Source organism: Rhinolophus sinicus, linkage group LG12 (genome assembly GCF_036562045.2).
Source record: "Rhinolophus sinicus isolate RSC01 linkage group LG12, ASM3656204v1, whole genome shotgun sequence".
Classification (NCBI taxonomy): domain Eukaryota; kingdom Metazoa; phylum Chordata; class Mammalia; order Chiroptera; family Rhinolophidae; genus Rhinolophus; species Rhinolophus sinicus.
The window spans coordinates 57,656,921-57,683,288 of record NC_133761.1 but is presented as its reverse complement, the minus strand read 5'-3'; the positions used below and the strand labels follow the sequence as shown (position 1 = coordinate 57,683,288).

Genomic DNA, 26,368 nt, shown 5'->3' with positions numbered 1-26,368 from the left:
AGTAAAAGATGAAGATACAAATGATTTTTACTTTACAAGGGGAAACTTGGAAGAGAGAACAGAAGCATATTTTCCTTGACTCAGAAAGAAGTAGGTAAAAAACTTGGATCAGTGGAGTATATTCTGAGGCTGCCAAATTACCAAGACTTTACCATCCAATCATGTGAACCAAATGTAGCTTCATTACATCCCAGTTAGGAATGAAACAAAAGACGTTTTCTGTATAAGTTTTTGTTCATTAAAATATATATATTTGGAAATATAGTTTAATGATTCTCTTTTTCAGGTTGCTGTGAAAATAATAGATAAAACTCAGCTAAATCCCACCAGTCTACAAAAGGTATTTAATTTTTTTAATAGTAAGTAATTAGAATGTAAGTTTATTAATGTATGAGTTCTATAAAGCCATTTATCCTAAATTTCTGATTAGGTACATTACTATACTTCATCAATATATGAAAAAAAGACATGAGATAAAACATAATATTTATAGTTGCTATTTAACATTCATCAAGTGGCTGAAAAATATCTACTACTAAAATGCATGGACGATATGAAAGGAGTTCATGTATTTCAATTCAGTAGAATAAAACTTTGTGTCATATTTTGAAGCATTCAGGATTCTGCTTTGTTAAAAATCTATTTATAAGTTAATATTGTTCATAGATGGGTTTCCTTTTAATTACTTCACTGGCTTTTTGTCCTTCTCCCATAAGATCTAGTCTTTCAGCTAACTTACAGTAAAAGATATGAACATTTCTTCAAAGTATAAAAATATAAAACAACAGGGGGAGAGAATATAAAGCAGTTAGAATGGGGGTTGCCCTGGTAAACCTGGTAAAGTGTTTCATGTTGCTTTATTAATTGCTTATGTGGGAAAACTTTCTCAGATAGACATTTTAGTTGTTTATAAATGAAGCAGATATGTTAACATTTCTGCCATATATGTTAAGTTTGTGTATAGTGAGATAATATACATTGTGATTGTTTTAGAATATAAAAGGATGATAGTCACATACGAGTATGTCAGTGTTACATAAATAACTTTGGATTCCTAAAACACAGCGAACCTTATAAGAAATTTTTAGTATCGTGTGTTTAACTACACCTGCTGTGATTCTAACATTTAAATTAAAAATTTGTATCTGTGATATCAAGGCTTTCCGCTTGGTTTAGTGCCAGATAGCTTAGTTTGTTTTATATTTCTCCTTAGATATCTGGCTTTGCACTTAACTGAGATTCCTTTTAAGTTTGACAACCAATGTAACTCTTCATAGCATTGATATTTCTGGTCAGTGAGAACGCAAAAGGTTTGCTGGATTCTTGTTTCTCTGTGAGTGTGAGATAATATACCTCAGGGATGTCTTGAGGGAGAACCTTCTAGCACCAGTCTTTCAGCTCACCACGATGCGGTAGAAACAGTTATAAACAGGCATGCTCCCTTGGTGGATGAATTCTCCAAAGATACTGTTCTTTCCTAGGCTGGAGCCACAGTGGAGCTAATTTTTGCTAGCCCCTCTGCTAGGAATCCTTTTAAAGGCATGAACTGCAGAACTCTGCCCAGTGGCCCTGTCCATGGTGCATTTAGCTTTTCCTCTCTTCCTGGATTAAGCTGTGGTTTACTGTGCTAAATTGAGGGATTTTAAGTTTAGAACGATTCCAGGCCTGTTGTGCTAGTTGGATACACAGTAATGTAACTCCCACTCTGTCTTTCCCAAGAGGGCCCAGGGGAGATCATAGAACCCAAGTGCTTGTTGAAACATGCAAACATGAAGCTGAACAGTGCTTTATTTATCTGAATGACTAAAAAATGTTCTTATTGGTGACAAGAAATTTCTGTTACAAATGTGCTAGTCTTGCTGATATAGTGTTGCTTTTCTAAACAGGCATATAAAGAATGAAATTTTTGTTTTCTTTAATCTGTGAAAATAAAAGCTAACATGGAAATTCACTAAATGTAACCAGTCCACTGTGTGTATGTTGTCTTTTAAATAATTTTCATTTATGTCCATCGATTTCGTTTCCGTTAAAAGTTTTGGGAAAAAAACAGCTAAAGGCTTGATTAGTTCTCATGCACTGTGGAACATGCAACATTTGGCCTTACCCGTTAAATGCCAGTAGCATTTCCCGGTCAGTCAGATCTAAAAATCTAAAAATAAATAAAAGATCTAAAAATAAATAATGGAACGAAAAGTAACTCACTTGTTTTCCTTAGCATTGACATTTAAGTCCTATACGTAAAATATAGCAAAATGCGCTCCCCAGGTCTTAGGTATGCTGGTTAAAAGGGCGATCATGCCAGCACATATATTTGAACTAAGGATTCATTTTCATCTTACACCCACAAGTGTTTGGTTAAATCTTGTCCTGGACTTGATCTGAATTTAAGCTGTTTTTCCTTTATCGGCCTCTGTGTATAATATATTTATAGGAAATATTACTTTCTTTGCCAACATCAATGGTAGATGAGAGTAATCTAAAGTTGATACCTCAACTGTTCAAAACTTCTAAACTGTCAAGTTCTTAAAAACAGTTTGGTCTTTGGAATTGTTAGGCACCTTTGTCTTCAACATTGTTCACCTAATATGCTGTCATTCGTATTCCATATTTTGATTTCATGGAATCCGACTTGAAAAGTTTTCATCGTTTTCAAAGTATTTGCATAGATGCTCTTCTTGCTTCTTCCTCTTTGGAGCCCTGGTCCCACCTCACATATTAGTATTTTTTAGAGCAGGCTATCAACTTTACTAATGGTTCCTGGGGATCTTTTAAGCCACCTAGTGATGTTGGAGGAAAAGCAAAACAATGAAGCACTTTTATTCATAATTCAGACACTTGAAATGTAAGATTCATTATCATTTTCTCAGAAACTTCACCAGGTTTTGAAACTTGGACACATTTAATGTGTACACAGATGACAGAGTTTGTGTCAGCCGGTCTCAGCTCAGACAGCTCAGCCTGTCTCACCAGGTGCAGTGTATCTATTGTCTGTATACTGTTCATTAATTTGCACTTTCTATTATTTTACTATGTACGTTATATTCCCAATTCACAAAAATGGCTCAGTGGTTCAGAAATGATTTACTGAGTAGTAAAACCATAATGAAAATAGAAACAAGATTGAGACAACTCAGAATTATGTTGTTAAATAAAAGAGGACTATTGCGTTGAAGTCATAGAGAATGTCAGTCTCTGCACTAGGATAGTGATTTTGCATAAGCAGGAAAGTATCAAAAATGTCAATAATTGACATTTACTGCTAGTATCTGGTGTTTCCTGTTGCATAAAATGTTGTCAAGTGGTGACCTACGCCACTTAAACTTGGGTGAATTTTCAGATAAAACCAATAGGCCTCTCTAGTAAGCTGGTTAAGTTTTCTAGAACATCTGCAAAATCATCTTTGTCATGTTGATAAATTTGGTCATTAAAGTTAGAGGAAGAGGAGAGAACTGAAAGCAATATTCAAATTAATAATTTAGCAAATTATCAAGACACCAAATATATAAAACCAATCACAAAATTGACAAATATTTTGATCAAGGAGAAAGCAGAAAAGGCTCTCTGGCAATATTCCTTTACCAATATCTCTGTTGGACATATGTTAAAATATCAGTTACTCTCACGTGTGCATGCTTTATAGCATGTTTCACTTTACAGCGGAACAAAACCATTTATGTGCCGAGCTCTCCTTCCATATAGCTCTTTTCATGTGTGTAACTCATTTGAAGGAATAGTCTTGACCAGTTCTTTTATGGGTCAAATGAAAAGCTACGTGATAAAAGAAGAGTTAGCATTTTGTGAGCTGGGCTGTAGACTGTAAGAGCTGTCTTTGAATCAGTAATGACGAAATATCAGGAGGCCCTGTTTTGTACTCTGCAAGAAGTCATACTGCCATGTGAATAAATAAGGTGATACCGAATGCCCAGTCACTCATTGCTTCATTCTGCATGAAGTTAGTGGTCAGCAACATGCCTCTGATCTTGATTTTGAGGGAAATGCTGAAAACAGAGATTATCGTAAAATCATAGCTATTGAAAGATGTGTCTCTTTAGCAAACAGTGTGAAGAATTGGCAGGAAGTGTAACTTTCACACTGAAATATGACAGATTTTGAGGGAAAAGGTGTTAAAACAAGTTTCTTTTAAAAGGTGACACCAGTAATGTTGGTGTCTAGCTAAAATATCAGCAGTTTAAATGTAAGATAAGATAACCAGATTTTCTGAAAAGACCAAACTGTGTTTTAAGCAGTTTACTGACGAAAAATCTGACTTTTTAAAACCTTGTTGGCCCTCTTTAGTTATTGGAGTCATTCCTTTAGGGAAACCCTTCCTGCCTCTACAACGTTAAATTCCTCTGTCCTCCTTAAAATTAAGCACTCATGACCAAAAATTATACATAAAGAAGCACTTTGGTTTGTTTGGGGTTTGGTAGTAGTGTTGTTGGGTTTTGTTTTTGATACTTGTATTCTACCTCTGATGTTTAAAACCTCTGCTCTAATTGCTTGACCTTTTATTGGCTATAAAGTATGCATCTATTTCTATAGTCTCCAGAAACTATATAAGATTTACTGAAATAGATATGGAAGAATCTTTTTCTTGGAAATGGAGGAAGCTAGGAATCTTTAAATCACCTAAGAATTTTAGACTAACCATCTGGCTGTTCTAAAAGTCACGTTCTCATATGGTTATTTGAAGAGTCATAGTTACATTTTTTTTCTAAGTTGGGCAGTTTGTTGACATAGTAAACTAGTCTATTTTTAATTTTTCTATGGGGACTTCAAAATGTCTTTCCCATTTTTAAAAAAGTTGCTTTCTCATGATTTTTTTTTTTGGACTAAAATGTTTCATTTCTGAATTTATTTTTTTTTTGAGAAATAAAACATTACACATACAGTTGAAACATATGTGTCATTTCTTGGTTCTATTTCTATCTTTTCCTCCCTAGGAAAAAGTACTATTCTAAATTTGATCTTTCTTATTCTCATTAAACTTTAAAATTTTTTTTACACGTGGATCCGTACATAAAATACTACATATCATTTATTTTTAAACTTCCTATCCTTCTGCAACTTGCTTTTTTCATATAACACTGTCTTACAGTTTTATTCATGTTAGTCTATATAGTTTAGCTCATTTATTTTTACTACTATTATTGTGTGAATACGCCACAATTTACCCATTCTCCTTTTAATATATATACTACAGTTTGTCCCTTTTTCTGTTAGTGGATATTTAGATTGTTCCTGGTGTTTTTTGTGTTTTATTTTGGTTTTTATTCTAGTTAGTTAGATTTTGTTTTTTGCTATTACAATGCTGCAATTATCATTATTATGTACATGTTTCTGTGAAGATGTATAGAAGAATATATCTCTTCAAGTGGAGTTGCCAAGTTGAAGGGTATGCATATTCTCAACTTAGCTAGATATTGTCATACTGCTCTACAAAGTGGTTGAACCAATTTATACTTCTGCTAACACCGTCTGAGAATTACTGTTACTCCACTTTCTTGCTCCACTATTACTAATTTTTGCCAACCTGGTGGACGCAAAATGGTATCTTTTTTTTCATTTCTATGATTTCTAGTGAGGTTGGCCATATTTTAAATGTAATCCTATTTTATGTTTAATATCATCTCTCTGAAGTTATTTGATTTGATATCTCAAACAATTACATTTACTTAGCACCAGTTTGAGCCCATAGTTGTGTAAGGCATTGGAAATGACTTAAGCAATATAAAGCAGGTACTAGTTCATAAAAAATTAGAATCTTATAGTCTATGAAGATAAAACTTTGGGAAAGTAGAACAGCCTATCATTTAAAGAGTATTTTCTTCTACTACTTTGCAATGTATAATTGACTACAGGTTGTCAAGTGTGGGAAGTACGACTGAACAATCATTTTGTTTTAGTTAGAAATCATATAGATTCATTTAATATATTCAGGTCTCTTTTTCTGAACTACTATTTCATGGGAAAAGTTAGCCTAAGTTGTTATACTGCTATGAGCAATAACTTTATAAAATATTTGATATCCGAATAAGATGTCTGAAGGCTGAAAAAGGAGCAGTATGATCCCAAAAACTAAAAAGCAGAAACTTTAATCTCAAGGGATATGTTAATATAGGCAAATCACATATTAAAATCCCTGATTGAAAGGTACTTCCGAGAGAGTTTAAACAAGGTCCTAACAGTCTCTTGGAACTGAATGTCACGTGCAGGGTAAAGCAGCACCCACACTTTACATTAACAGGCCAGTAAGGTGCTGTCGAAGATACAGACAGAATTTTTACAAAGCTCACAATGAAGGCAAACCCAAATCAGAGCAAATACTTGCAAGGCCGATGAGATTGTGTTGAAAGGCGCAAGGAGGTCTGGATGTCATCCTCCTTCTGAGCCCAGTTTACTGTGACTCTGCTGATGGCCTGGACGAGCTCTCTCTGTAGGAACCAGCTTGCTCACTGCCTTTGTCAAGTTCTGAATGGCCACAACGTTGTTTTCTGCATCCAGATCAAGCCAGCAGCGGAAGAAGCCCTGTGACACTGACGAGCCCAAGGGCAATACAGCGAGCAGGCCTGGGGGAGAGATGATGTACGTTCGACCGGCCCCTGGCTATGATGCAATGGGTGATGGTCTAAATCGTGTTCACTTGCCTCCTTAGGCCCAAGGCATGGAAGGAGCAGTAGTTGAGAGGAGAAAAGGAAAATGCTCAAAGTCGAGGCAAATGTTGATTAACACTGATGCAGTTTGGCTAATCCTGACCCTAAGCTCTAAGCAGGAATTGAAAAGAAAATACCTCTGCACAGAACTGAGGGTTGTTTACTGACTTCCGTTATCTGGAACCAGGCCAAGGACCAAGAAGGAAAAAAGGCCTCTGAACAACCAGCAAAGCTGTCACCAGGTCCGAACAGTACAGAACCTGCCTTTCAGTCATAGGCGACCCATCTCAAGTCTTCACTCAACATTTACTTCTCTAATTCAACATACAAGTTCAACAAACGCAGACTCTTTGTCCAGCCCTCAACAAAGTTGAAACCATAAGTTTGAAGGGCACAAATGAATTCAGAGCTCTTAAATTTATGGATGCTAGAAACATCACGATGTCACCGTTTGAAAATGAGAAACGAAAAGTAGAAAATTAGAAAATCAACATATTTGCAAACCTCTATTTTTCTTCCTTGTGCCTGGACATATGATCCATACAGTAATTGACTTTTTAAATCATAACTCCATTTCAGGGTAGACTTTTTATCATGGTCTAAATGTTCAGCTCTCCTGCTCCCCTCAACCCGCTCCACCTTCCCTAAGGAAGAGCAGACATGGATAAGATTGGCCCCCTGGCTGCTAAAGGTCTGCACTGGGTTAAAAGATCACGTGTGTGTGTGTGTGTGTGTGTGTGTGTGTGTGTGTGTGTGTGTGTGTGTCACTGTTGCGCCCTCTCCCTGCTCCCTTTGACGCAAGCAGCTGGTGCAGAAAACTCTGGTAGTAGTCCAGTCTCACCTCTGTATAGCCAACTCGAATACTAGAGTTTGGGCAAGAGTTAAGGGGAGACATGGAGAGGAAGAGACATCTTCGGCCTTTACTGAATCCACATGCTACTGTTCAGTTGGCCCAAATTCTCTAGATTTGGAGCATTAATGACCCAAACAAATCTAGCTAACAATTCAGTGCTTCTTTGAGAGGACGGGTCAGGATTCTGGCATTTCATTACCCTGAGTCAGTACACCACTTAAAACACCCTAATCACCTCCAAAAGCATCTACACTTTCTCTTTCGGAATATCAGTTAGTGGTTCTATTTTCTAGAATTAGTTGCTTGATTTCGAATCTTAACACATACTCAAAGGCAATGTATAGGACAGAAATGCCAAATCATGCTTTTAAAAACGAGCCTTATATAGTTTAAAAGTAAAAGAAAAGGAAGGGCAATTTTAACATTCATATATCAAGTGACTTATTTTCATTTCATTTTGGTTTTATATAAAGTGGCAAATATATTTTTATTCTTTAATATTATTGCACAAATCTCCCTAAAAATGCTACTGAAAATAGTTCGTTTCCTTGTCAAGTTGTATTTAAACATAGGTTTATATCATTTGATCTTTCATAAAATACTTGCTCAACCAATAGATATGACGAGAGTCAGACCCCCTAAGGAAGGTTGTTTTTAGATAAAAATCATGTGAAGGATCATTTAGTATCATTTCCACAGTATTTTCCTTTTATTCCTAGTTAATGAAGAGCAGTCAGAAAGAAGTTATTGTATATATTTTATTGTTTTATTGTATATATTCTTTTGTTGTATATATTTTTCACACACACACACACACTCACACACACACTCAAACCCATTCGAATTCATCTACCAGTGTCGAGTTCATCCTGTAGTGTCTTACAAGCAGATTAATTTCTTCAAATGGATGTTTTTGTTTGTTCTCTGCTTAATGTTCTTTTTTTTTCATAGTTTTGCATTACAGCTATTCTTTATTTTTTCTCTTTTTTTAAATTTATTGGGGTGACAATTGTTAGTAAAATTACATAGATTTCAGGTGTACAATTCTGTATTACATCATCTATAAATCCTATTGTGTGTTCACCACCCAGAGTCAGTTCTCCTTCCATCACCATGTATTTGATCCCCCTTACCCTCATCTCCCACCCCCCACCCCCCCTTACCCTCTGGTAACCACTAAACTATTGTTTGTGTCTATGAGTTTCTGTTTCTCATTTGTTTGTCTTGTTCTTTTGTTGTTTTTGGTTTATATACCACATATCAGTGAAATCACATGGTTCTCTGCTTTTTCTGTCTGACTTATTTCGCTCAGCATTACACTCTCAAGATCCATCCATGTTGTCACCAATGTTCCTATATCATCTTTTCTTACCGCCGAATAGTATTCCATTGCATATAATGTTCTTTTTTAACAGAAGTATGTCTACCTGTTTTCTTTAACAGTTGTTTCGAGAAGTACGAATAATGAAGATACTGAATCATCCTAACATAGGTATGAAATTTATATGTAAATTAATGATTTAAATTAATGAAGTAAATTAATGATTTTCCTTCATCTGAGAGAATTTGAAGTCACAATTTTAAAGATTTTCATAGAAATAGAAAAGTGGTAACATGAGAAACTGATACTTTGGGTAAAAATAGACTATAAAGAAGTTAACTGAAGGCTACAAATTGCTGTTTTCTACTAGTTTGTTATCTTCTCTCCACTAAAATGATGGATGTGACTTGACGTTTATGCATATAAATGTTTTTTGTATCTCCTTACTCATTCTTTCTAAAAAGAGAGTTCGTGCCATTTAGGTATTTCTTGAAAAATGAATTCTAGATAATTTAATACTATGCATTGTGGTTTGATCATAGTTTATAGGCAAAATAACTAATTTAAATTTAAGAAAATAAAGAGCTGATTTCAATTTTAGTGAATTTATTTCCATAAATTCTGGTTTCCCCCCATATTTACCAATACATTTATTGATTACATATGTTATATGAAGTCATTTGATTATAAGAAGGGGAGAGCAATTCTTCTTTTAATCTGTTTATTTTTGAAACACTTCTTTCTTGCACATTTAAAAATCTTTTGTTTATTAGAAATATTACTAATGTGATCATTTGTGGTGTATAATTTCAACTGTATCAGCCTGATGATTTAATAGTTTTTAATCAGAAACTTTTATAATGTCACATAATTATAGAATTTTTTGTGTCTGTACTATTTTTTAACATTTTATGATAGTCTGATGATAATATAGTGTCTTTTAAAGCTGTAGTTAAAATTTTATTTTAAAATAATTTTTTTCTGATTTTTAAGATTTTCCTTTTATTACCTTATTCTAATTAGAAAAAGTAATGGTTTTTTTAATCCCAGAAACCTAACTCTCTTTTGACCCAGCAGTTGGTTCACTTCATGGTAAGTAGTTTTCTTCCACAGTAGTAATAATCCCTGGGAAAATTTTTAAATTTCAAATTATCGTTAATAATCTGTAATAAATACTCAGGTTTTCCACTGGTTTAGTGTTACCTTAAATTTTATTAAAACATTTGCAATATGTGTTAACAGTTACAGAGTTGTATCTCTGATTTCTTTTTCAGTAAAATTGTTTGAAGTTATTGAAACAGAGAAGACCCTCTATTTAGTCATGGAATACGCAAGTGGGGGTAAGGATAAGGGGGATTGAAAAGCTATCTGTGATGAGACATACAGAATTGTCAACACCTAAAGGTTCATCCTAACACTTATGTCTTTATTGTTGTCAGTGAATCTATAGTTTTATTAAAATGCCTTTAAACGATATCTTAAGGAAAAATCAGTGTTTGCTTTCAAGACCTAATGATCCTATATTTAAAAGTTGGATGTGGGGCTTATTTAAAAATTACTTAGGGACATTTTTCAAAATTAAATTTGCACTGCTACCTACGAATGTTTCGATTCTGTTATCTAAATATTGCAACATACCATATTGTGAGGATGACTAGAAGCTCTTGGCTGTAGGCGGGACATCTCAAATTCAGAATGTAATAAAGTGTATGGTAATAGCATATTCTAAGTCAGATATTTATTTCACTGATTGTTCATATATGACAGATTCTCAATATACATGCATTTTCAAGATCATCCATGAAATGTTTCAATTTAAGCAAGTATTGATTTATATGTTTTCTAAGTTAGAAGACTGAGTTGACAGGTAAATAGTAAGATGCATTTGTACTAGAACGTAGTATATGTTTTGACTACATAGTGTCAAAAATAGGAATGATTTTTAAACTGATACATAGAGAGAAACTGGTTATTTTCATCTGCACTTTCCCTCAGATGACAGATACATCAGCTAAAACATCACAGTTCTGTCAGACAGAGATAGGGCTTAATTTTCTTAGAAACAGGTTTAAAACTCATGGATTTAAATCGTTCGATAAGTAAAAAAAGAAATACTTGAAAAGTTTAAAGGGTCAGATAATTTAAGGAATTGAAAAAGAGGGAGGGCAGCTATAATTATTTAAACCACTTTGGCTAATTAACTTTTTTGCTAATCAATAGAAAAACTTAGTGTTGTATCCTTTAGGCTGATAAAGTTTATAGATTTTTCTGGTGATTCAGATTTGGTGTAACTAGAATAAAGAGGATTTATTCTAGTCCATAGCATCTAAATTACATATTTTTATACTCTTAGATTTCAGAAAGTTTTTACTACAAATATTTAATATGTTTTCATTGCTTTTTCAATTTTTATGCAGATTAAAAGCTTTAGTAGATTTAGTAGATTTTTGCAAAGCTTTATTCCATCCTGAAAATATTTCAATGTAGGTTTTTTGGCTCAACCTGAAAACCTATGTTATTAATGTTTATTATTATTGGATTAAAAAAATTACTCAGCCATGCAAATGTATATAAAATGTAGGTCTATAATAAAACGAATGAACCTACAAATACCACATGATGAACTATTACTCTATTTTTCTATCCCTTAGTTAGATTGATATAACAGTTTGTCAGCGTGGGAACCCTGAGTGTTATTTTTAGTTTAGTTAGACTTTTTTTCATTTTAGTCATCTGAAGTCTAGAGAAAGGGGCTAGACATGCTTTGATATGAGAAATTATAGACTGCTAAAAATCTGTGGACACCATTCTGTTTTTATGAAGGTCCACCACACATAATACGTATGTGTGAATACATCTCCGGTTTTAACAATGAATGGTAAGTACAGTCAACTCTCTATTGGTGCTAATGAAGGGGAGCAATGCTGCAGGAATAGAGACCACCGGTGTCCTCACTGCTCTCCTTCAGTAGCTAGTTGGGAGGGGCAGTGGACTGGAGAGAGACGTGTCCTGGAATTCAGCCCAAACCTGAACCGAATGGTCTCTCATTCAATCCTGATTCCTACTAATAACGTTTTCTTTCGTCTTGTCAGTCAACGGTCCTGTATCAAAACCATCATGGTTTTGGCAGTAAATCTAGAATCATTTTCTTGCCCTTTTAATCTATAAATGGCAAGATGACTCTGGAAAATAAAACACTGAATATTTTTCCTTCGAAGTTTCTAGATAGTTTAGGTTTGAATCTGACATGCACAGAGAAATCTAGCATGAACAAAGAGGGATCACACAAAACGGCCTCTTTGCCAGGCGTGGATCAGTTGATTCTGGTTTTTTAATGGGACAAAAGATTCCCAGTGATGGGAAGGCAAGGAACTCCTTTTTCATTTTGAACCACGTTTTGTCTGAGAGTCTATGAAAAGAAGGTGTGAGGGCTGCTCTGGATTGGTGTGTTTATTCCTTCTTTCGTTCATGCAAACAGTATTTACTAAATGTTTCCTGTGTACTAGTTAATATTCTGGGTTCTAGGAACACATGGGTGAACAAAGAAAGTCCCTGCCCTCAAGAGGTTACGTTTTAGTTGGGGACGCAAACCATAAACAAACGATACATAGTAAGTGAAGGACTGAGTCATGTCAACATTTGGGGTCTGAGCGTTCCAGGCAGAACTTAAGAGTAGTCCAAATTTTTTAACTGTCGTGTATATCTTTCCCAGCCTAACCACACATATCTAGAATTAACTACTCTCTTGGGTCATCTAGAGCATGCATTCATTTCTCTGTTTTCATCATCCCATTAAATCATTTGAATATGCCTGATATAACATGCCATCTGACATTGTAGATGTATTAGTTTCATCTGACATATACCATAAGATATTCGATTTTTAATATTTATATTCTAAGATTGATACTGCATATATGTATATGTAACATATCTGTATATCTAGATTCAAATGTACCATTTATTGAGTGCTTACTATATGCCAGTCACTGTGCTAATAAGCACGTGCATTATTTCATTTAATCCTCACAAAAGCCATGTGAGATAGACAATAGATAGAAACTGGGTCTTAATGAAATTAAGAAATCTTCCTAGTGTCTCCCAGTAGCTACTTATGGCTAAACCAGGATTCATACCCAAATCGGTCTGATTCTAAAGCCTGAGTTTTTAATCACTGTGCTGTACTTTACAAGAACCCTCTAAGCCATTTTGTGAGTTTTTTTAAATATGCATGTATATCTATATGGTGCAAATTGTAATGGTAAGAACACAAGAAACAAATTTCTCCCTCACACTGAGAGATTTCATTTTTGATGTTGTAACTAAACATTAATTTGGTTTTCTTACTATTTTTGACTAGAGAAAAATGAAGACACTTACAGGCACATGAAGTAATGGATCTAGTGGAGGAAAGTTTCTACCATTTCTAGTTGTCTTTAAATTATTTCAGCAAATACGTATTGTCTGTCCACTTTGTGTTCTGTCGTGAGGACGGGGCAACAAAGCAAGTATGGCTGTGGTAATGGTGTTCCAGTAGTTCGCAGTTTGTTGAGGGCAACAGGAGATGAGCATAATGACGATTTAATTCTGTATAATAAATAATTAAGTACAGAATAGATGTAGTGAGTCTGGTGAGAATCAGAAGGAAAAGAAAGAAATCAATGTGTATGGAAGTAGTGAGATGGAATTTGACTAAGACCCATGACCAGGAGCATTTAAAGGAGAGAGAGCCAACATAATATGACTTTTGTTATATTATTTGAAATGTAGACCCCCAAATACAAAACCAAATACAATTTTTGATTGCCCATGCTGTGGCTTCCCTTTATTAGAACGGATAATAAAGAGTTGACTGTATTTTTTTTTTTTTAACGTAATAGTTGAAAGCAGAAAGCAAGTTTTCTTGGTTATGTTTTATGACTTCTTTTTAAAGAGATTTGCTAAATCATAAAGGTGCTATAGATACTCAATTCTGTGTATAATTCTTTTTTTTCCCTATTCATGTAATAGTTTATGATTTATATAGAACTATCAGAAAATTGTGGGCCAAAGCTTCTTTAAAAACAAGGCAAAAACTCGACATTGCGTATATTGTTAATTGAAAATCTATGTATATTTTACTGCCTGCTTTACCTTTCTGATTCAGGTGAAGTATTTGATTACTTAGTTGCCCATGGAAGAATGAAAGAAAAAGAGGCCCGTGCAAAATTTAGGCAGGTATGGAAAGTAGTTTTCAACTTTGTTTTGCTGATTTTTTTTTTTAGTGATGTACAATGGACAGTGTCACAATCTGGGCTTCAGGGTACATGGTATTTTAAAAAGAAAAATTCCTGCTTTCTTATACTTTTTAAGAATGGAAAATTGAAAAGGAAATCTGTTCTTCCTGAATTTAAATTTAAAAGAGTTGCAAATGGTTATTTTTAGATGACCATAAATAGTGAAATGTGGATAGGTGAGACTCATTAACTCTTTGATAGTCTTGGAAATATAGGCTAGACTACAATAGAAAAGAAATACTTAATCCTTTATCCAATAATGGTAATCAAGTATTGTTAGCTTTATGTGTACACAGCATGTATGTGTACTGTTTAAAGAGGTTATTGTATTATTTTCTTTCATAATTAAAGATGTCTTTGTGTTAGAACTGATATTTTTGTAGATGTAAAGACTATGGTCAATTTTATTTAGTCAGGTAGGCAAGGAACCTTGCAAATGTAGCAGAAGAATGTGGTAAGATGTTTATATTTGCAGGTCAACCTGAATGTGATTTGTTACAGACATGATAAAACAAGAAAAAGTAATTTAAGTTTAGCTAGGATTTTATTTTTAATTTTTAGGAATAAAGGGATTAAAATTAGCATGCTATATAGATTACTGTAGAAATGACAAGTTAATGACTTGTAAATTGTTTATAAAATTGATTGAGGTCAAGTTTCAGCAGACAACTTCACTATACCCAAAACTTTGGGATTTTAATTATTTGGAATTTAAAATATTTCATTTAAAAATAGCCCAATACCTATTCTATAAGCATGAACACTGATTCTACAATTAAAAGGGTCCTGTAATCAGTAAGTTTGGGAAACACTGATACCAGATTTTCCTCTAAGAGATTTTACATGCATGTTAACATATAAACAGCTGGAGAAGCCCTGAAGAAGGGGAAGAAAAAACCTGTTTAATTTTTTTTTTGTTATCGCCTTCTCCAAATTGATCATGGAGTGACTTTGTGTTGTGAAACCTCTGTTAATATCTTACAGACTCGTGACTTTTGGAACACAATTTGCAAAATGCTTTATACCAAAGACATGCGTAGCCCTTTTAGTCCAGATAAATCCCTAGAAGCATTCATCTTAAAATAGCTGAATCTGAACACAACCGGTAATAAGGAGGAAACGTTGAGAAACTGAATGGTGTTGAGCCACATACTGTTAAATTCTTTCCCGTCCTGGGATGGACGTCCATGGCCAGGCTTACCTTAAGGAAAGCACTGCCGACATCACCTTAAATATCATTATTGTCTCACTGTCAGTCAGGGTAGTTTTAGTTAGTAGCTGGCCAGCAAGAAAGTTCCAGTTGGCATTAAATATCCCCATTGGGATCTTAATGGATATTTTAAAGACTGTTCCCAGTCACTCTATTCTTTTTAGTCAGCTGGTTGTATTTATTGATTGAAAAATGTATAGAAACTATAGTATATTGAATTAGAGAAGGTGAAGGTGCCTGCACGTCTTTACTGATGGGTTGGAGCAGAATAAGGCTGGGGCACAGATATTTTCAAAAAGATTCAAATAATCATGAATTGGCTTTTTAAAAAAATAAAGTCGGAATTATTTTGAAATCAGCTTCATGTTCTTTACGTTGTACAGGTTGAGTGTCAAATGTGTGCTATTTAAAATGTGAAACAATGGGAAATATTTTCTAATTATTATTTATTATAAATATTAAATGTATTTACTGTCTATCGATGTTCCCCCCAAATAAAAAAAAGGTAACCAACTAACATTTGTTTTAAAACCAGGGATACAGATCATACACACACCATTTTGTAGTTATTTCACAAAAGGTTATATTTGTTTGTAAATTTTTTTTGAGGAGCTTATTTTTCTTTATAAAATTAAATTAAAACTCTTAAAGAATTAATAAATGTACATTTTCTTTTATTTTTTTTGTTCCGTATTTTATGAAATTACTTTTTTTAACTATTTATTTATTTATTTATTTATTTATTTATTTATTTTGGGAGGGTGCACTGCACAGTGGCCCATGCTGGGATCGAACCGGCCACCTTGGTGTTATCAGCACCATACTCTAACCAGCTGAGCTAACCGGCCATCCCTGAAATTATTTAAAAATGTTTAACAGTGCAAGAATGTACTATATTAGCAAGGTTATATGTATATACGTCTTACATATATACCTCCTCTTAGATACTAGGACAGTGTAAGACCACTTCAGCAGCCACTGAACATGCAATGCTTCTGCATTCCTTAGGATTTGAGGATGTGCAAGAAAATTACAAAACTAACTCAACTTTTCCAATATCAAGGCTACAACTTCAAGCTTGGGAATTCCTGACTCACCTATAAGTAACTACAAAGCAACCCCAACAATTGCACCTCACACCAAAACACTGACATGTCTGGTCTTAGGGGCAGTGCAGGGCTGATTGTAAATGATGGTTTCAAGATGCATAACAGAAGGACCATAGGAAAGTTCCTACATCCTGTTTATGGAGGTGCAGAATGTTTTGAGATGGGAGAGGCTGCCATAGAATAACACAGTAAATCCTGGGCTGGTGGGTGAGGAATCTTGAAGTGAGTCAGAAACCAGAAGTTCTCTTCCAGAGCAGGAATGGTTGGTACCCTGCTACGTAAGTCTGGTAATATTATAAACCACCACGTTTGACTGCTAGAGGTCAGAGGTCGTAGAATTTGGGGAACATGAATGCTTTTAATACGGAACATTCTCTTTAATTATCTTTGCATTCTTAAGGCTCAAGGGGGTTTTATTCCAGCAGTGCTTGTAGCGCTGCTTTCACAGAAGTCGTTCTGTCTCATGCGAAATGCATGTTTGGTAACCAAATCATTATCTATAAAGTGCCTTCTTCATTGTATCAAGACAAAGAGAATGTCATTATCAGCAAATTTCTGTCATCCATGATACAAAAATAGCCTTATAATGTGAACATCTATAGCCCATATATTATGTTCAATAAGATATTAATATTTACATATAAATAAATTTGTTTATTGGCCAATAAACATACTTTAATGAAAATTGGATATGAGAATTTTGAAGCATATTATTTAAGAAGACGAATACTACAAATATTCATTGTAAGATTCTGCTATATATTGATCATAATTCTTCACAATCACTCTGCTCAGAAACATGGAGTGGTTCTGTGGTACCTTCTTAGCTGAGAATTCAGACTTGCCAATCTGTCTGTCAAGGTTTACCATTACCGTTTTCCCACCCACTTTTCAAATACCTTGTGTTGCCTCGACATGAACACATTTCAATCCACCTTACCTCCTACCTCCCCATCACCAGATCTTTGCGTTTCAAAACATTACCATCCTTCAGGGATGGCTTAGATCAAATTGCACCAACTCCGGGAAGCATTTCTGACTGAATTGATTCTCTGGTTTTTATGATGCCCTTACTTCTTTGCACTTCTGCTTCTATGATTCTGCCTCGTATTATAGTTACTTATGTACTTGTTTTTTCCTCCTGATCAACTTTGAGCTCCTTAAGGGCAGGGTCCATGTAGTGTTAGGTTTTGCATTCCCCTACAACCAGCACATTTTCTTGCACATAGCAGGTACTCAATAAACTGACTGTTGAATCAAAATAAATTTAATTGATGGACATCTTATTCATTGTGTATTGATTTTGTTTTGAATTCATGTCTTCTCTGTCTTTGAACCATTTATATACATTAGAATAATTTTATACTATTAAACTATTAGTTTCACTTCTACTTGGAAGTTGTTTTTTTAACTCATATTCCTATTACCATAGTCATACTTCATATCACCTTCAGACTTTTAAATATCTCATTTCTCTTTCCATTGGTAAATGCCTGACCAATATTCAACATGCACACTGTATTTACATTTAACCGAAACCACAGAATTGGATGTTCTGCTGTGCATTGAAATGGTCGTCTTCCTTTACGTCAGATAGAATTATATGTAAAAAATAGCTCTTATTGAAGGCTGTCAGAATCTTTCCGTTTCTGTATTTAAGGTAGTAAAGAACTATCTAAGTTTATAACCTATTTCTCATTTGTACCTTTGGCTCTTAATCTGTTCACTTCCTCCCTGTTTAACCTGTGTCGCCAAAGAGCCCTCTGTAATGGTTGACGACATACGAAATCTAGTTACAGGTGTAAATTACTTGGCCCAGCTGAATTAGTCACAGGTTTAAGATTAAATTTCATTTTCCCTTCTTTTCTTTGATAATTGATTTTCTTTTTAAGGCACAAAAATTTTCCCATTTCTTTGTATATGAACAGACAAATATAAGATATTGCTAAATACCCCACTGACAAGTTCTTAGTATTATAAATTGGCCTCATTAAAGAAACATGCCTTGAATACATTCGATGTAATTCCTAAGACAGAGTTTTGCATTTTGAACTTGAACCATCTTGGAATACTGATTCATATTTGCTAAAGCTCTTATTCCAACACTGGAATAAATAAACCATTTGGCCAAAACTATATCTCATACACATTTGATCATGTAAACAGAGAAATATAACAACGCATAAAAATCTTCATGGACTCTGACAAAAAAATAGTGAATTTTAGTAAGAGAATACTACTTTTCCACATTTAACAGTGAAAGTTTCATCACTTTAATATATATAGATTCCTGAACTAAAAGGAGCAGTGAAATTATTGAATATTACTTGGAAATCTAACTTAGTAATTTATCTAAATTAGAGGTGATAATTGGAGAAAGTTGTGATTTTTTTTTTTTTACCATAAAGTAATTTTTACTCTTTTATCCACTATTTCAGATTGTATCTGCTGTACAGTATTGCCATCAAAAGTGCATTGTTCACCGGGATCTTAAGGTAAGCCACTGATTTCATAATATAAAATTCTTAATTATTAACAGATATTTTAGAATATTAGAACTATCTTTGATCGCCTGCCTAATTGTGTCAGGCATTAGACAAGGAAATTACTTTTTATTTAATCCTGACAGCAACTTTATAAAAAGCAATAGTCTCACTGAGAAAGTGAAGAAACGATAATTGGGAAGTTATCTAGCATTAAAGGCTAGAGGATTTGATTTGCCATGAATAAGCTTATATTGATTGATAAATGTGGGACTTTGTCTCAAACTGAAAATGCCTGAGGTTTCATTCAATCAGAAGCAAGGTCAGGGCACATATCCAGGTTTGTTTGATGTAAGAGTCAGTGCTTATTGTTTATATTAAAGCCCAAAGTAATAAGGAAATTATTCAAATGTTTTTATGAACATCAAATGTGTGTGAATAGTATAAACCAGCATACTTTGGAATAAGAAATGTATGATAGCCAAGAAATGTTTGTGGTAATGAACATGGAAGCACACATATCACATTGAGGTACCGATTTCATTTCCTTTGGGTATAAATCCAGAAGAGGGATTGCTGGATCATGTGATAGTTCTATTTTTAGATTTTTGAGGAACCTCCATACCCTTTTCCATAGTGTCTGTACCAATTTCCATTCCCATCAATGGTGTACAAGGTTTCCCTTTTCTCTACAACCTCGCCAACACTTTTATGTTTTGGATGATAGTTATCCTAAGAGGTAGTAGGTGATACTATGATTTTGATGTGCCCTTCCCTGATAATTAGTGATTTTGAGCCCCTTCTCATGTACCTGTTGACCATTTGTATGTCCTCTTTGGAAAAATGGCTTTGGCCATTTTTTTAAACATTTTTTTTATTAGATCAGGTGCACAAAACAATGTTTTATATATATATATATATAAAATTGTAGTTGACATTATTGTTCAGCTTCTTGAGTTGTTTTATTGTTGCTATTGAGTTGTATGAGTTCCTTGTATAGTTTGGATAGTAGCCCTTTATCAGACCCATGGTTCGCAAATATCTTCTCCCAATCCATATGTTCCCTTCTTATTTTGTTGATGGTTTCCTTTGCTGTACAGAAGCTTTTTAGTTGGATGAAGTCCACTTGTTTATTTTCACTTTGATTGCCTGAGCTTTTGATACCATATCCAAAAAGTTTATAGTATTGTGTTGAACACTGGAAATTTCAGAAGCTCTCCACACACACACACACACACACACACACACACACACACACACACACAGGTAACTATAAAGGTAGAAAGTCTCTGGGCTAAAACATTTGTCTTTTTTTCCTTTCTCCCAAATTGTCCCTTACCTAGGAGTCTGTTCTTCTTTTTGCTTCTTTTCCAACGGTTTCTATTAATTACTAGCACTAGTTTGTGTTTTATTGAAAATTCTGTTTTAGACAGTACGTCTACTCCTGTATTTTGGCTCCATTTTTCTGAACTTGGATTTTCCAGTTCTCCAGATTTTTCTAGTTCTGTCCTCCTTCAGCTATTTTAAGGGGAAATCACTTCTACAGAGGAGGAGAAAGGACTATTCTCTTGCCTGTGTGTTTGACTTCCAGTTTATCACCTCATTTCTTATTTGAAAACAAAAAATATGCAAAAAATCATGTTCAACACCCTGTGTCCTCCCTCTAGTTCAGTGCAGGGAGTTTCCGTGTGCTCCTGGAAGGAGCAGAAACCCCCCAGCTCTCAGAAGCCCCCCACCCGCTCTGCCCTTCTAAGGCAGCCTGGGTACTTTGATGTCCATCCAGACATCTTTCAACAGACCAAGAAAAGTCCAGCTTGCTCCCAGATGGCCTTGGACGTTTACAATGACCAAGCCCTTACACCAAGACATCAGAATAACCTGGTTTTGTCATGCAGTCCGGATATGTTATGATTTAATCTAAATCTCCCAAATTTATTTGCTGGTATCATAAGTATGTCATAAATCACACCACATTTTTATATATTTTTGGGTGCTCGATATATCTCCATTTTCCAAAACAAATATCCTAAACTAGGATACCTTAAGGAAAGAAAAGAAGAAGGGGTGGGGGGACGCCCTGATGTGCAGAGTGCCTGACTGGTGACCATTGGACGGTCCAGTGACACAGAACTCTGATGTTCATTTTGGTCCAATTGTACTCTTTCTTGGAACCTGATAAAACACATCTACAACGTAACCTGTAACTTTGTTAATCTATCAGTTGTTAACAGTTTGAAACAAAACATGTACAAAAGCAAATCCTTTATTGAATTGCTTGCATTTACAAAAGGCACATGAACAATTTTTTCTTCGAATGATCCTGATTTAGGATTTTGGAAAACCAGCATTTCAAAACATGGGGGTGGTGGGGGTCACACTGCTTCCTACCATATACCACCAGAAGAATATCTAGTTTTAGAACAGCAAAAGGAAGCTTAAAACAGACAAGATCTAAGGGAGTCTGTATTACGGTGTATTGTTTTATTGAAAGAACAGAGCACGAGGAAGCATTCTGTAAGAGAGGACAAAGGATTGAATTCAGGGGTCACAGAAGCCCTGACTGGCAGTTACTTTAGCCTTGCATTCACCAATGATACTCTATTAAAATAAATAGAGCACCTTTGGGTAAACTTGGTAGTTTTAAGCCCAAGACAGATTAGTGTTATGTTGACTTCTGTTCTTCAGAATAGGTCATATTAAGATACAGTTCCAGGGAGTGGCCAGATGACTCAGTTGGTTAGAGTGAGAGTTCTGAACAGCAGGGTTGCTGGTTCGATTCCCGCATGGGCCAGTGAGCTGCTCCCTCCACAACTAGATTGAAAGACAATGACTTGGAGCTGATGGGCCTGGAGAAACACACTGTTCCCCAAAATTCCCCAATAAAAATTAAAAGAAAACACAAAACATACAGTTCCAGGATGTTTCTTACATTGAAGAAAAACGTGGGTTTAAAATAACCTATGGAACAAAATGAGTTTTAAATAACTTTTCTTAAACAGTTGCAGCTATGCATCTAAATGAGAGTTTTTGCAGTGTTAACATTTAATCTTCTGTAGATGTAATTCTGAATGGGTATGTGCTGAAGTACCATGCTGGCCCTCTAAACTTGGTATTACCTTTAAAAATGAGGGGCAAGAAACACACGTTTGGGATCTGAAACAATTATAATGAATATTTTCCGGTATGTAGGTTCTTTACATTGTCCTTTTTATGATTTTCCTCTTAGGCTGAAAACCTTCTCCTTGATGCTGATATGAATATTAAAATTGCTGACTTTGGTTTTAGTAATGAATTTACAGTCGGGAACAAATTGGACACATTTTGTGGAAGCCCCCCCTACGCTGCTCCTGAGCTTTTCCAAGGAAAGAAGTACGACGGCCCCGAGGTGGATGTGTGGAGCCTGGGCGTCATTCTGTACACACTGGTCAGTGGCTCCCTGCCGTTCGATGGCCAGAATTTGAAGGTATCAGCTACATTTGATACTCAGGATTTATCCACAAGCACAGTCGTTTTGAAAGCCAGTTATCCGTGCTTTCTTTTGCTTTTCTAAGGAACTGCGGGAGCGAGTCTTACGAGGGAAGTATCGTATTCCCTTCTACATGTCCACCGACTGTGAAAATCTGCTGAAGAAATTATTAGTGCTGAATCCGATTAAGAGAGGCAGCTTGGAAGTAAGTAGTGTCCTGTTCTCCAGGTTTAAAGTTTCACAATTAAAATATTCCAGGAACCGAAGAGCATTTTTACTATTTTTTTTCCCTTCTGTGTTTTTAGAGAAATTGCCAAATCATCCAATTTGTCTGTGTTGACAGCTAAAGAAAAGTAACATGATTCTTTCACTACTCAAAAAGTTCTCGCAGAAAGGTTCCTCTAAATACTGCTGTTTCTTCTTTGTCCTGAAGTGAGTGAAGTATGGAATTCAAACAACATAAAAATAGGGATAAAGTTGACTTTTAGTTAGCAAAGGAGGAAAACTAGCCTCTGGCAGAATTGCTTGATCCAATACAGAAACCTTGTATTTAGGAAGTACACATATTTCAAAGATAAAAGAAGACAATGAAAATTCTAATCCAATAAGTACTTCATGTCTGTATCTGAAGTTAGTATCTGATGTAAAAAAAAGAAAATCAATAGAAATCTCTCAACATCAGTACAGAAAATTTACAAATATTTAAAAATGTTGAACATATTGGAAGCAGGTATTTCATTTAAAACACTGTTGGATTGCTTCCTTAAGTTCCATATGTGAGGTTATTTTTCATAATAGACACTATTATAAATGTACAAAGTATATTACAGCAGAATAACATCCTGATACTGCAATGAGTACCACTTATTTTTGCCCATCTCTTTTTGACAGGTGATATTTCAGCCTGTGCTAACGTAATTTCAGAGATTCAGCGTGCATTGTTCACTAGTACTTTTTTGTCTTTATTTATTTGCCTGAATAGCTAGGATAGAAAAACTCAGAGCATTAACCTCATTTAAACTGTACTTTTTTAGTGTAGCAATGAGGCTTTCTGGCACGGACTCCATGCTGGTTAGGAGGCCGCCTTATAGTGAACCATCCCTGTGTACAGAGCTCTCAGGTTAGTTTGGGCTTTGTCATTTTATTTCCACAAGTATTTTTCACGAAAAGTATGTTTTGATGGAAGTTAAGGGATGGTGACTTCCACTGGGAAATTATTTTAAATGCTTTATATCACTGAATCAATTATCAGATATTTTTTTACTGAATTATTTGTTTAAATGTGGTTAGTTCCTTCCTATGATTTTTGTATTTTTCATTTTCCTCTGGGGTGGCAAAGGATATGTTAATAATGTTTTAAAAGAGAAACCTGTGCAATAGAGAAGCCCACTTTTGTTTTTCTAAACTTACTTTCAACCATTATTCATAGAAACTTCTGTGAAGTTAAAATTGTTGACTCTCATATCAGTTCTAAAGTTTTAATCCTGCTTTATGACTCACTTTTATCATAGGAGCCTGGTTTACCTGAATGTCACTTAATAAAATGTCCAGAGTTGAGGCATCAACTCAGCTAATAAGCAGAGCAAAAAGACCATACAAAAATTATTGTATAGGATGTTACAAATCTCTATGGACAGGGGATAAGATGTACTTAGTGTCTTAAAGATGATTCATTGACAGTAGCCAAATATTTAAGTCTTTCATCCTTAGCATTTAAAATTTGAATGATTAAAGTATTAGAATTCTGAGCTGAATTTAAAAACCAAATGGTTATTATGAAAACATTTGGTCATCAGAAGCTCAACTTGATATATTTGAATATAGTTTGGAACCTCCTGTTCCAGCTTATCAAAACTAAGTTTTTCAGCTGTGGAACCATGAGTCTGCATTGGAAATATTATCATAATATTGCAGATATTACCATACAAAGGCTGGTCTGCTTCATAGTTCCCAGAAATGACTTTCCAGAGGAACCTGACACCCTTAAAAAAAAAAAAAAAAAAGAAAGATTTCTTACTCTAGCACTTAAGACATTGCCCTTGAAATATGTTGAAATTTATATTAGTCTTCACTTTTATTATTCATACCAACTTTATTATCAATTTTACAACAAAAAAATTCATGAACTATTAAAAAAATAGCTGTTTTCTAAACACCGATCATTAGTGTATAAACATAAAATTTTATACAGTAGTGTTTCTGTGTTATTTTATCCCCCAGTAAGTTGTTTATTTTTTTAACATCAAAGTTTTAGTATGTACTTTTTGCTTTGTTGTACGAGTGAGCGCCTTCCTAATCAATAGCAAGGTTGTCGTCCTTGGGTCATGTCATAATTGATTTAAGTATTCCCTACTTATTGTACATTTAAGTTGTTTTCATTGTTTTTGCAATAAGTAATGTGATATACTTTTTTCCTTTTGGGATATGTGGTTAGACAAATTCACCAGAACGTAATCACTGGCTCAGAGGGTACAAACAGTCTGATAGGTCCTTGTGCATCATTGTCGTGTGTGACCCAAGGCCTTTGAAAATAAAGCATTCTCCACAGCTTGATTCAGTGTTGGATATAATAATTTCTAGTATTGGATACCTGTATGATAGTCAACTATGATAAAAATAGTAGTCAAAAATAAAAGTATATAGTTTGCCATAATTTCTCTAATTTGTATTTATTGCAGTAGAGATAATGCTAGATATTTTTAATGAATAGGTTAACAGTACTTCTTAACGTACACGCTCTCTGTGCCCCTTAACTGCTTGTCCAAAGGGGGCTGGTTAATCAGCCTTGTGTGTTTGTATCACCTCTGTGCATGTTCATATGAAGTATTTGCTGGTAATTCTCATATTTAAAAAAAATGGAACTTTATTTTTTTCAGGTGTTACTTGAGGATCATGAGTTATTGAATAGAATAAAATACTAGTCTTTCTTCACTATGTAATTTGTTAATATTGAAATCGATTTAGAGAATCTGGTATGGCTATTTATTGTTTTACTAAACTTATTTCACTTTTGTAACACCTTCCTGTTGCTTCTCAGATATGACTGCATACTTTATTCAAGTATTTCTTAAAGCCTTATCAATAAACTACCTTATTTATCTTCCCATAAAAACTAATGAGATTAATTTCACGTTCAACTTGCTTGATGTATAGTTCTTTCTAGATCTAAGCAGTTTTATAATTTTTTCAGTCTATATACCTATATAAATATCTATATACTGTAAATGCTCTTCCTAATTGCACTAATAATGAAACTAATATTTTTTCCTATGTATTGGACTATTGCTATGTGTAGATTTTTTTTTTTTTTATTAGAAAGAAACTCAAAAACTTTTCTGCTAGCCCCTCTACATATATCTTCTTTCATTTTTCCAGTGCTTAACCAGGATGGGCAGTGTTACCTTTCAAAATAATGCAAAATTTGAGCTAAAGCAAAGCTCCTTCTTATTGACCTTTGTCTGTCATCTTTGGTCCTCCTCAAAAAGTATTTATTTTTACTTTTCAGCTGCTGCTAAGATACTCTTAAATATCTTGTTGAAGTCCGGCCACTACAAGTGAGAGTAAAGCAAAACAAATAATAATAACCTTTTATTTAAAAAATGAAAGATTTCTAAGTACAAACTCAGAAGCGTATGGTGTACTTTACAAAGGTTGAAACCATTTAAGAAAAATTATTTCCATCTGCCCATTCTATAATCCATAATGTTTTTACGTGCACCTCTAAGTGTAGGGTGTGTATTTCCATTGTTAATTTGTTTAATTCCTTATAGTCCATCTGAATCAATTATTTTGTTTGAATTTCTCAGCAAGTAGTCATTTGTGTTCATTGGCTGGAGTGATGGCTAGAGTAAACTTTCTTTTGTTAAGTTTGGAATCTTGTTTGAACTCTTGCTTCTTGTTTTGAGATACCTAAAAGAAATCAGAAATGGATTCATTTAACTGGTCTAGTGCAGTTTTTGGCCCGGTGATTTATACCCTGCCTGAAACCACCCAGCTA

The 26,368-nt window shown here is 34.4% G+C and overlaps 1 protein-coding gene across 5 annotated transcripts in view; it reads left to right on the top strand.

Moving 5' to 3' along the window:
• MARK1 (microtubule affinity regulating kinase 1) overlaps window positions 1-26,368 on the top strand; it is an 88,713-nt gene that overhangs the window by 34,616 nt on the left and 27,729 nt on the right. For 2 of the 5 annotated variants that reach the window (XM_074317006.1, XM_074317007.1), the window contains exons 3-9: window positions 287-340; window positions 8,950-8,998; window positions 10,102-10,167; window positions 13,974-14,044; window positions 18,861-18,917; window positions 22,132-22,368; window positions 22,457-22,576. In XM_074317006.1, coding sequence (XP_074173107.1) covers window positions 287-340; window positions 8,950-8,998; window positions 10,102-10,167; window positions 13,974-14,044; window positions 18,861-18,917; window positions 22,132-22,368; window positions 22,457-22,576 — 654 coding nt within the window. Of the gene's footprint in view, window positions 1-286; window positions 341-8,949; window positions 8,999-10,101; window positions 10,168-13,973; window positions 14,045-18,860; window positions 18,918-22,131; window positions 22,369-22,456; window positions 22,577-26,368 lie in introns of those variants that run through there. The other 3 variants (XM_074317008.1, XM_074317010.1, XM_074317009.1) reach the window with 3 other exon arrangements.